This window comes from Eptatretus burgeri, chromosome 11, assembly GCF_056783735.1.
Source record: "Eptatretus burgeri isolate ZD-2024b chromosome 11, Ebu_testis_v1, whole genome shotgun sequence".
In the NCBI taxonomy this organism is placed as follows: Eukaryota; Metazoa; Chordata; class Myxini; order Myxiniformes; family Myxinidae; genus Eptatretus; species Eptatretus burgeri.
This window is the reverse complement of record NC_140971.1, coordinates 15,823,253-15,835,752: the sequence shown is the minus strand read 5'-3', so window position 1 is coordinate 15,835,752 and position 12,500 is coordinate 15,823,253. Positions and strand designations below refer to the sequence as shown.

At 40.9% G+C, this 12,500-nt stretch overlaps 1 protein-coding gene across 1 annotated transcript in view; it reads right to left on the bottom strand.

The window, feature by feature from the left end:
* The window catches only part of LOC147016561 (beta-2-syntrophin-like), a 105,159-nt gene extending 99,817 nt beyond the window's left edge, over positions 1-5,342 (bottom strand). Inside the window, exon 1 of the mRNA XM_085845336.1 lies at positions 4,583-5,342. Within this exon, the coding sequence (XP_085701462.1) occupies positions 4,583-5,192 (610 nt within the window). The 5' untranslated portion in view covers positions 5,193-5,342. The remainder of the gene's footprint in view (positions 1-4,582) is intronic.
* Positions 5,343-12,500: the final 7,158 nt, after the last annotated feature.

Sequence of the window (12,500 nt, the reverse complement as noted above, 5' to 3'; positions counted from 1 at the left end):
TGTATATGTGTGTGCAGATGTGTATGTACATATGTGTATGTGTGTTGTCTTTTCTTTGATTTTTATACAATCCCTACCCCTGGAAACTTTGCCATGAAATTTGCTCCACCACTTATATTTTCACACGCAGAAACATTGTCACAATAAAGGCTTTCAATGAGGCCATTTGGCCCAACATTGCTCTGGCACACTCTCGGTTTAATTTTTGATACAGCTTTAAACATCAATCTTGTCGATGGATTCCTAAAGTCTAAATAACCCGTTCTTGACCGGGTAACCAAACCTATCAGAAAACATGACAATCCATATTGCAGATATGCAAGTAAAGCAGAATTTGGAAGACATCAAAATGGTGTTTGGTCTTGACAAATGTGCCAAGTGCACATTTGTACAAAGAAAAACTTTATAAATATATGTGGAAAAATTACAGGCCCAGACCAGAAATCAAACCCAGGTCCTCTGGCAAACCGTACCAGTGCTCTGCTATCCGAGTTATCTCGGCAACCCACTGGGTGAGCAACACAATTCTTCCACATATCTCTCTGTCGAGTGCAGCCTGTGGCTGCTGGTTGTAGCATTGGTTGGGACGCGGCTATGCCGCTGATGCAGTGCCCCCCTTACCAGTACACTGGTGCTCATTTATCCGACCTCGGAAGGATGACAGGCTGAGTCAACCTCCTGGTGTATTTTAATTCAGCGGCCAACGGGGCTTGAACTCAGGACCCAAGGATCCCAAGCTGCCACTAAGCCAACCACTAAGCCAACACCAGGCTTATATTCTTCCACATATACAAGTGCCACTGTCTTTCCCCCACTGCTTCCGGGGCACTCGCTGCCAACCATAGGAGCAGCGAGTTCCTGCTTACGAGAGGGTATTGAGGTCAAGAGTACCTTCGTCAAAATGAGGTCAAGAGTACCTATGCAGAATAAAGGACAAAAAAAAAAAAAAACAGACAACATCTCAATCGATGAAAGCACAACAATACAGTAACTAGAAAACAAAGCATCCTAAAAATGCTTCGGAATAGAAGGTCCTCAGGTACAGCACAAAACAATGTATAAAATAATTGGTAAAGAGTACCTACACAGAATAAGACTAATTCGGAAGTCATCCCTCTACCCAACAAACAAAACCAAAGCTATAAACCAACTTGCAGTGCTGGTATTGCAATATAGCTGTGAAATTATAAAATGGCCACAATTGGCGATCAATAATTTAGACACCAAAACAAGGAAACTTCAAGCTCTTCACAAGATGTTCTACAAAAACCAATGCATTCCGAGGTTATATTTACCGAGGCGAGGAGGAGGTGGTTTCATGGAGCTTAACCAAGTGCACAGAACATCGTGTGTCAGACCAGCAGAATATGTGAGGAGCTCAACAGACTACCGGATGAGATTTGTGCAGGAGCAAGGAAACAACAGGCCAGAAAAAGGATCCTTCATCCATTTAGCAACAAATTTCCAAAGACAGGTTCAAATTATGGATACTACACAGGCAAACGAAACAGAAGCAAACACAGCCCCAACGATTGCAAAGAAAAAACAAGGAAAATTACAAAAAAAAACATCAGCAGATATACTCCGACAAATGGGAGAATGACAAAGGAGCAGGAGGATTTAAAAAGAGCTTGGCAGACCAAGGATCGACAAGGAAGGCTCTTTGGAGTGATGAAGAAAGAGGTCAAATTCATTGGGATGGAGAATGAGTCATCATCAATGCCCAAGACCAAGGACATTACACAAATACATTTTAGAAAATGGTGGGATTGAGTCAATTGGACAAATGCAGGTTTTGTCGGGAAGAAACAAAAAGTACCAGTCACCTACTTTTGGGGTGTGAAAAACTCATGTCAGAACATCTGTACACAGAAAGATATGACAGCATCTGCAGAGTAATCCACCGGCACATCTGTAAACATTTCAACATCCCAGAACAATCATGGAAACACAAACCAGAGCCGATCCTCGAAAATGAACAAGTAATGCTCATGTGTGATGAGATGATCCCATGTGAACATTGCAAACAAAGCATTACGTCTGGACATAGAGCTCAAACACAAAAATACACCCGTGCGGAAGTGACGGTCATCTCTGCGAGAAACTAAACTAATTGCATAAAACGTTTTATTGGCCAAATTTGAAGTCACGTGACGCGAAAACGAAAGCGAATATCGAAAATCCGGCCCGACCAAATTTAGATATTGTTCTATAGATTCATATGCTACAATCAAATTCAAGATCGCTTGAGAAATGGCGGAGGAGATAGAATTTGAAAATCGTCATTTTCGCAACTTCAAAGACCTCGTGACCTTGAAAGTCATACCATTGTGTACGTCTCATCGACCTCTATCAGGATCACTCATGAACAGATCTCCCGCTTCAACTTCATTGTGAACGGACGGACGGATCGAAGGACATCGACACCCATATTATTAGGTCATGCTCGAGGAGATGACCTAAAAAGGGGAAAACGGCATTGTTGATCGAGGCCTCAGTTCCCAATGACTTCAGACAAGATGCAACAGAAATTAAGAAAATGACCAAATACCAGGATTGTAAATATGAGGTCAAGAGGATGTGGAAACTGAAGAAAGCTGAAATTGTACCGGTGATAGTTAGAGATACAGGAATGATGAAGAAAACCCTTACTCAGCACTTAAAAATCATTCCTGGGAATATCACTACAAACGAGCTACAAGTAGAGGCTGTCAGAGGTTCAGTGAAGATTCTGAAAAGAGTCCTTGGAAGGAGACTAGGGGAACGAAACTTCACAGTTTGGTTCATGAATCATGATCCCTTACTAGTGGGGCAACTTAGCTAAATATAGCATAACAATTGTGCATTTTGTGAGGAAAGCACCAAATTTGGCACACTAGTAGCCTATCATATTATGAACAGATTTGGATATTGGGCCATCTCAAAATTTTTGATGGCAGTGGAAAATGGCTGCCACAGCCATCAGCGGCTGAATTTGAGATGGCCCAATATCCAAATCTGTTCATAATATGATAGGCTACTAGTGTGCCAAATTTGGTGCTTTCCTCACAAAATGCACAATTGTTATGCTAAGTTGCCCCACTATACCAAAAAATAGGAGGTGGAGATTTTGAGTTCTGAGAACTCCCACCTCCTGAAACCCGCAAATGGAGATAACAACCAACAGATATACTGTGTTATAAAACTACATTAGGAAAAACACTTTCTGAAATTGCCGATATCTGCACGTTTTTGCAATTGGTTGCAAGCAGTTGCGCAACTACTTGCTTACAGTAAGACAGGCTACACTTTCCAGTGACCTACATCGCGATTTGTAATGACATAATTTATTGTTTTCACCTTTCCAAACTATGACTGGTTGTGACAATCCTAACCATGTTATTTAATTTCCTGGTGTAAAGAGGCTGTAAATCTACAAAAATGTTTACTCTAACAAAAAAGGAAGAGGTTTGTGGGAGGTAACCATCGACAGCCTTGATGTGGCTTCACTTCTGCGTTCAATATCACATGAAAAACAACTACAGATGAAATAACAACTGTCATAAATACATCATCCAAATGCACCAGGCTGCAGAGTAGAATCATTGGCTGAGGGCACAGCTGTACCACTGATGCAATGCCCTCTGTTGGTTTGGGCAGGAATTTGGAATTTGTTCAGGGTGCCGGCGATAGCTCGCCTGCTCTTCACAAATGGCAACCATTACTGCTCTTCATGTAGGATCATTAATGTCCACCAAATGCTGGCAAATGGGACGCCAGTTTAACATCCATCCGAGGGATGGCACATTACATGGATGAATCACCCTGCCTGTGAAACACAGGTATGAAAGTTTATAGCTGGGTCGGGATTCAAACCCAGGCGAGACAGCTTTGAGGCATATATCTCCATCGGTACGTCGTGGAGAAGCCATGATTGCCCACAAGAACCGATGAAGACGACAGCACCACCTGGTTCAGCACAATAATTGCCATGATGATATGAAAACGACACACCTACAAATCCAGGTGCATTCAAGCTGCACAGCAAATGTCTCAGGTGTGAACAAAGCAGTCGCAGGCGATGACGTTTCGCTATTTTCAGAGGGGTTTTGTCGTGCAACTGGTCACACGAGTGTGCATCCAGAAGTAATCCCAATCACCACTGTGACGCGGTGAGAGGTGAGACGAACGTTTGAGCAGATCGAGGGTGAACTGTACAATAGCCACCTGATGATGCAATGTTGTCATGATATTAAAAAAAAAACAAAATCAGATAAGGTGGGCAAAAGCTTCTCGTAAGAGAGTAAACTTAGTTAAGCCAAGATGAAAGCACTAACTCTTCAATTTCTTAAATATTTATCTATTCTAGTGTGAAATCTGGATTGTGCAATGGGTGTGTCAATCTTCATGCAGTCATTATGTTAAGTTAAGCGGTTTCACAGTGCTGGATTTGGCATCACAGATCTGAACCAATTTCAATGACCATCATGCCGACGCAAAGACAGACATTTTGACAATGTGTTATACTTTAGACATACAGACAAAACAAAGAGAAAAACGAGAAAAGGAAATCAGGGGGATGGGGGACACTTGGGGGTCGCACCCTGTAGTTTCACCTCCCCTCCTGCCTTCCGGAGAGCCTTAACCGCTTCGTCGTGTGAGGCCGCTCGCATGTCAACTCCATCCACTGCCACTATTGCATCTCCGACGAAAAGAGCTCCACAACGCTCGGCCGCCAGACCGGGGAAAATCCTGGAAATGACCACCGGCATGCCGTTCTCCCGTCCACCTCGAATGCTGATCCCCAGCCCGCCAGCCTCCTGTTTGATCACCCGCACCAAACGTGGAGGGTCCGTGGAACTCAGCACCGGTGTGCCTTGGACTTCCCCTTGTATAGTTTGCTGGTGCTCAAAGTTCTCCGGTAGATGATTCTGATTGCAATGTTGATGTCGACTCTGCTCGAGAGGATCTGGCTCATAGCGAGAGTGGTCTTGCTGCACTGGTTGAAATTGGTTGTGATGCCGTTCAAGATGACCGCCTTTGGAACCGTCTGCATTCCCGTTGGCCCGACACACGTCTCTCCACCCATTCTGCAAGCTCTCATCTCCCGGGCTCAGGCGTAGACTGTCCGGGCCCAGAGACGCTCTAAGTCGCCGCCACTTTCCACCGAGGAGCAGCTCCAGGCGTTCTGTGGCCGGCGCTGGACATGCCATGTGCGTGGACAGAGTTCAACCTCGAAGGAAGATCGACGGAAATTATGCGAAGAATGAAAGAACGGGGAACCTCGGTTTTACTCTCTTTACTCCGTACTTTCAGCACGCTGACTCCGACATAGCCCGCGTCCACGCCCCCTGTTACTCACGCCCACACTCTGTCTCACCTCTCTCCGTCTCCGTCTCTCTCTCCCCCCACCTATCTCACCCACTCCTACTCTCTCACCTTCACCTTTTCTCTCTGACTGTCCCGAAAATCTCCCACCTCTGCCTAGTCTGACTTAATGTTGTTTTTTGTTTTTATCTTTGCATTAGCTTCATTCTTCCTTCTACAGTTTATCATCCTGTGTCTTTCACACTTCACTTTCACACACACACACACATATATATATATATATATATATATATATATATATATATATATATATATATATATATATATATATATATATATACATATATATATATATATATACATATACATATATATATACATATACATATATATATATATACATATACATATACATATATATATACATATACATATATATATATATATATATATATATATATATATATATATATATATATACATATATATACACACACACACCCATATACATACATATACACAAACACACACACACCCATATACATACATATACACAAACATACACACACCCATATACATATATATATATATACATATACACACGAGTACATGCCCGTACGTGCGTGCCCATACGTGCAAAAAATAAATAAAATAATTCAAACCGCTTGCCAGAAACAACCACACAGGCCGTTCCTTCGAGAAACTACAGAAATCTAGCAAGAAAGAATAGAGTAAGTTGATAAATCGAGAAAAAAAAATCGACAAAGAATACAGTAAGTCGTCACTATCCAGAAGTCCGGAAGTTAAGTCCTCACTGTCCGGAAGTTCGCATATCGCAGTTACGATTATTCTCAATTTAGTTTTGGCCAATTATTCAATTAGCGCCAACGTATTTTGCCTTTCGCAATGTCATCGCAAGGAAAAACACAAAGAGAAGAGAAGAGAGAAGAGAGAAGAGGAGAAAAAAAAACCTACGTGCGTTGCCGTATGTGTAAAAAAAAAAAATGACACATATGCGAAAAAAAAAAAAAACTTTCAAACAACTACACAGGCCATTCCTTCGCTCTGGTAAACAACGACTGAATTGGGGCATTGTGTTTATCTATAAATGTGCATAAGAAATCGACAAATTATTAGAATACACTAAGCCATCACTATCTGGAAGTCCTTACGTTGTAACCTGAAATGGGGAACGAGGCTGAGGTTCTCTTCCCCATCGGCCACGCCTACGCAGCAATGTGTCTTGTCATTGGTTGGTAAATAAATGGCCATAACTTGGGAAGCACTTGTCCGATTAATATCAAACCTTGAAAAGGCACATCCACAGGGCCCCAGCAATATACCTGGCAAGTTTCAATTAGATCGGACCAGTGGATGTCGAGAAACAGCGGTCACACACACGCACACACGCACGCGCACACACACACACACACACACACACACACACACACACACACACACACACACACACACACACACACACACACACACACACACACACACACACACACACAGCTGGAATTATATATACTAGTACGTGCCCGTAAAAAAAAATTTAATAATAATAATAAATAAATATTCAAACCGCGAGCAACAAACAACAACCACACAGGCCGTTTCTTCGCTCTCGCGTGCCCGTACGTGCGTGGCCCGGAAGTTCGCATATTATTCGCAGTTACGATTATTCGCAATTTAGTTTTAATACCCAATTATTCAATAAGCGCCAACGTATTTTACCTTTTCGCAATGTCGTGGCAAGGAAAAACAAAAAGAGAAGAGAAGAGAGAGAAAAATTTTTTTACTTCCTGGTTCGGAGCATTCCAGCTCACTCTGATGTTACCGAAATTTATGCACCGTCCAATATGAAAACGATCATAACTTGGGGCATTGTGTTTATTGATGAATGTGCATAAGAAATTGAGAAATTATTAGAATACACGAAGTCATCACTATCCGGAAGGCCATACGTTGTAACCTGTAATGGTGAACGCGGCTGAGCTTCCCTTCCCCATCGGCCACGCCCACGCAACAACGTGTCTTGTCATTGGTTTGGTAAATAAATGGCCATAACTTGGGAAGCACTTGTCCGATTAATATCAAACCTTGAAAAGGCACATCCACAGGTCCCCAGAAATATACCTGGCAAGTTTCAATTAGATTGGACCAGTGGTTGTCGAGAAACAGCGGTCACAGACACACACACACACACACACACACACACACACACACACACACACACACACACAGATTGCTGGAAATATATATATATATATATATATATATATATATATATATATATATATATATATATATATATATATATATATACATATACATATATATATATATATATATACATATACATACACACAAATACAAAACATATACACCCATATACACCAATGCTCTGTCCAGAGTATGCTCCTGATGGATGGATGCATATATACACACACATATATACAGTGTATACACATATATACAGTATATACACATATATACAGTATATACACATATATACAGTATATACACATATATACAGTATATATATATATATATATATATATATATATATATATATATATATATATATATATATATATATATATATATATATATATATATATATATATATATATATATATATATATATATACACACACATCTCATGTATTAACACTTGCCGTACCGCCTTTATGAACAGGACATACATGAAGGTGTCGAACGGGCACGCATGTCCACATACTATGTTATATAAATCCACATTCCAGATTTAATTGGTTAATTTATTGGTGGGTTTAGGGTGGTGGGTTGGAGTGAGGTTGTGATGAATCGTGGAGTCAGTCATTGTGTAGGGATAACTTAAACCTCATTTCCATATGATTACCCTGGTTTTCTCATTTGGAAAGCAATGTCAAACCACCACCACTTTCCTTACCCATAAAACTACTTATAATCTCTTTATAGTTTGCTCATTATAAATATTCAACAATAATCAATTATCTCATAGTCTCAGGTAACCTCTTTCCAAGTTTAATCTCTTTGTCTTCCAATCCTATAATTAGTCCTAAGTTTGGCATTCCCTCATCTGTTTTCTTACTCTTAACGCAATCCTCCAATGGCTGTGACCACACTGTGTACACATCGTTTAAGATGAACCACAAGCTACTCCACTTGATCATTAGGTTTGTGGCCAAACACAGACTCACTCATTACTCCTCCCAAATCCTCGTGACAAAATCCATCTTCATGAGCACGTTTACGGAGGGACAAGACAAAAACGAGCCCTTGTCGATTTGCAGCAAGCAAAAATGTTTTTTTCCCCCATATTTTCTTATATTTATATTCTATTTTTGGTATTTCCGCTCTCTTTAAATTTCGAACTATTTTTTCAAAAAATAGCAAAAGAAAAACAGCTTTTCCTTCCCTTAATTTTTTTAAATGGTTTTTAAAACTATTTTGGGGACTTTAGTGGTTTTACTATTTTGGGGACACCCTCTGCCCTCTCTGTGGTTTGTCTGCCCCTCGCCCCCTCAGGTTTATGTGGGGCACACAGGGTCCACCATCAACCTCCTCCTCGTGAAACTACCGAAATCCAGAATCACTGCTCACTGACACTCTTTCATTCCTCTTGTTATTTTTCCACCTGTGGAACCAACTTGCACACTCTCTTCAATCTCATTCTCCCCCCCAGGGCTTCAACATATGTTCTTTTAGTGGGGCAACTTAGCATAACAATTGTGCATTTTGTGAGGAAAGCACCAAATTTGGCACACTAGTAGCCTATCATATTATGAACAGATTTGGATATTGGGCCATCTCAAATTCAGCCGCTGATGGCTGTGGCAGCCATTTTACACTGCCATCAAAAATTTTGAAGAAAAAAAATGTGTATATATATATATATATATATATATATATATATATATATATATATATATATATATATATATATATATATACATATAGATTTTTTCTGGTGCAGAGAAATATACTAGTACGTGCCCATACGCACTCTTAGGCTAGTGACAGCCAGTTTACCATGGTGAATGCTCGGGTACGTGGAGGGTCCCATATTCGAAAGCACACGATTCCCAGAAATATTGGTCCTACCTACCAAATTTCATTGGAATCGGTTGAGTGGTTTAGCCCCTCGGCTTGACCAAAGTTTCGTGGACAGACAGACAGATGGAAATGTCCAGAATAAGGGTGCTCTTAGAGCAGCTAAAAATTCATGATTCTAGCTTCAAGGGTTAATGCTGCAGATTGTTTTTTCGTTAAAATACCCCCACATTTAGAGGTTTTTCGGCCGTTGCTTGGAAACGGAGGGGTCCATAGCAACAGTTCTTTCTCACACATAACTCGGACATACCATGAACCTACCATACCAGTTTCATGTATATCTGACTCACAGTCTCTGAGATATAACGAACTTCGTTTTTTTATTGTTTTCGACCAGGGTTCATTCAAAGTCCATCTTCTCCGACAGTTTTCATAGGATCCGGTTGGAAATTTTTGACAATATGGCTGAATGTACTGCCCACAGTCGCTCGTGGCCCGATTTTTGATTTTCGAAAAAATAAACTTTTTATGATTTTTCAAAAATTTCAAAGTCCCGTTGCTAGGCAATGGTGGTGTCTATAGCAACCGTTCTCATTTGCACACAACTAGGTCATGGTATGAACTACCCACCAAGTTTCATCGAAATCGCCATTGTATTAACTAAAATCGCCATTTTAAATACTGATAATAAGGGTAGAACAAATCTCAAAAAAAAAAAAAATTCAATAAATTTTTTTTATCGACTACCCAACGAACATATCGACGGAAATACTGATAATAAGGGAAGAACAAATCTGAAAAAAAATTTTTGAATTTTTTTTTTCGATTAGATCGACTACCCAACAGACAGACAGACAGACAGACAGACAGACAGGCAGACAGACAGGCAGACAGACAGACAGACACCAATAACGAATATCGTGGTTACTTATTTTTTCGTGAAAATATTTTTTCGTGAACCAAAAAGGTAAGAGTGTGTTCAGCCATCTACTTTTCGTGTGTGATCGACATCGTTTCGGCTCACTTGGAATACCTTTGGGAAAGGCAAAGAGGAGTAAATATTGAACGCATTGCCAGAAGACCGCTTTGACCATCTCTCGGGACAAAAGGTCCTGGCTCTGAGAAATTCCATAGTGACGGGTACAAATATGTTCAATTGCTTTCATTTTTTTATTATTACCTCTGCTACCGAAGGTGGACGGAGGTTATGTTTTCATCCTGTCTGTTTGGCTGTTTGTTTGTCTGTGAGCATGATATCTCAAAAAGTTGTGGATGATGAATGACAAAACCTGGTGGATGAGTTGAATAGGTGACAAGAACAAGCTGATTCGATTTTGGAGGTCGGATCCAGATCTGGCCTATCAGTGGGATACAAAATGTAAACTGTTCAGCCTGGCAGAGGTATGCACTCTACCATGTACCATTCTAGTTACTGTAGCTATGATATTGCCTGTCTGGGGAAAAAGCGATGATGGAATACAGTCCTCAAAACGGCAATAACAAAAATTTTGTACTTTAGCAATTTACATTTCATTTTCACTTAATAACATATATTTGTACAGATTTTTGTGACGTAAAAACATGCGTTCAGAATGCTACAATTTAAAGGATAATGAACATTCAAAATAAAATGTACAAACCCTCAATTTCGCTGAGTCAACAACCTCAATAAGAGATCACCACATTTGAAATCCTCATATTTCATTGACTGATAATGATGTTTCTAAAAAAATAAAATCGGCACCGATATATACACAAGGTGCTAAATAACATTAACCATGATGAGGGACTTGCTTCATGCCCCACTAGTTTCCCAAATTATCAAAATTCTTTATCATACACATGAACCAACATGGAATCGAGCTTGCGGACTGGTCACGGGAATACATTTCCAGTGTCACATTTCTCGGGTCACTTTCACAACTTTTTGTTTGCCTTTCAGCTATTACTGTGTATAAACAAACAATTCATCATAAGCCAATAAACATAGCATGTGACAAGAAATCTGCAGGAAAAAAGGTGTATTGATAGCTTCCTTTTTGTCACTTCGTGTGCGCAAACAATTTGTACGTTAATTGTTCTTTTGATAACAAGCTATTTCTGAAAGTTTGTTTTTTAACCCTTTGAACCCTGAGCTCCTTGGGCTTTCAGCTTCCACACTCTGGGCTCGCTGGAGAAAAATCCCGCTGTTCGGGTATCTGGAGGTTTGATGAGTGGCTGGTAAACTGACCGCTCGGGTGTATGGAGGTTTGATGAGTGGCTGGTAAACTGGCCGCTCAGGTATGTGGAGGTTTGATGAGTGGCTGGTAAACCGGCCGCTCAGGTATGTGGAGGTTTGATGAGTGGCTGGTAAACCGGCCACTCGAGTAGGTGGAGGTTTGATTAATGGCTGATAAACTGGTCGTTTAGGTATCTGGAGGTTTCAATAGTGGCTGGTAAACTGACCGCTCGGGTGAATGGAGGTTTGATGAGTGGCTGGTAAACCGGCTGCTTGGGTACGTGGAGGTTTGATGAGTGGCTGGTAAACCGACTGCTTGGGTATCTGGAGGTTTGAATCGTGGCTGGAAAAGTGACTGCTTGGGCATATGGAGGTTTGAATTGTGGCTGGTAAACTGACCGCTCGGGTGTATGGAGGTTTGAAGAGTGGCTGGTAAAATGACTGTTTGCGTGTGTGGAGGTTTGAACAGCAGCTGGTAAACTGACCACTCGGGTAACTGGAGGTTTGAATAGTGACAGGTAAACCGGCTGCTTGGGAATATGGAAGTTTGTATAGTTACTGGTAAACCATCCACTCGGGTATCTGGAGGGTTGATGAGCGGCCAGTTTACCAGCTGCTATTCAAACCTCTATATATCCGAGTGGCCAGTTTACCAGCTACTTTTCAAACCTCCATACTCCCGAGTGGTCAGTTTACCAGCCACGAATCAAACCTCCAGATACCCAAGCAGCCAGTTTACCATCTGCTATTAAAACCTCCAGATACCCGAGCGGCTGGTTTTCCACTCGGGTATGTGGAGGTTTGATTAGTGGCTGGTAAAACGGCTGCTCAGGTTCAAAGGGTTAAAAAGTAGAACTTATAGAAAATTTGATGACTGTGCTTTGCTTCAAGCATGTTTCACTCAATGTCACCATTT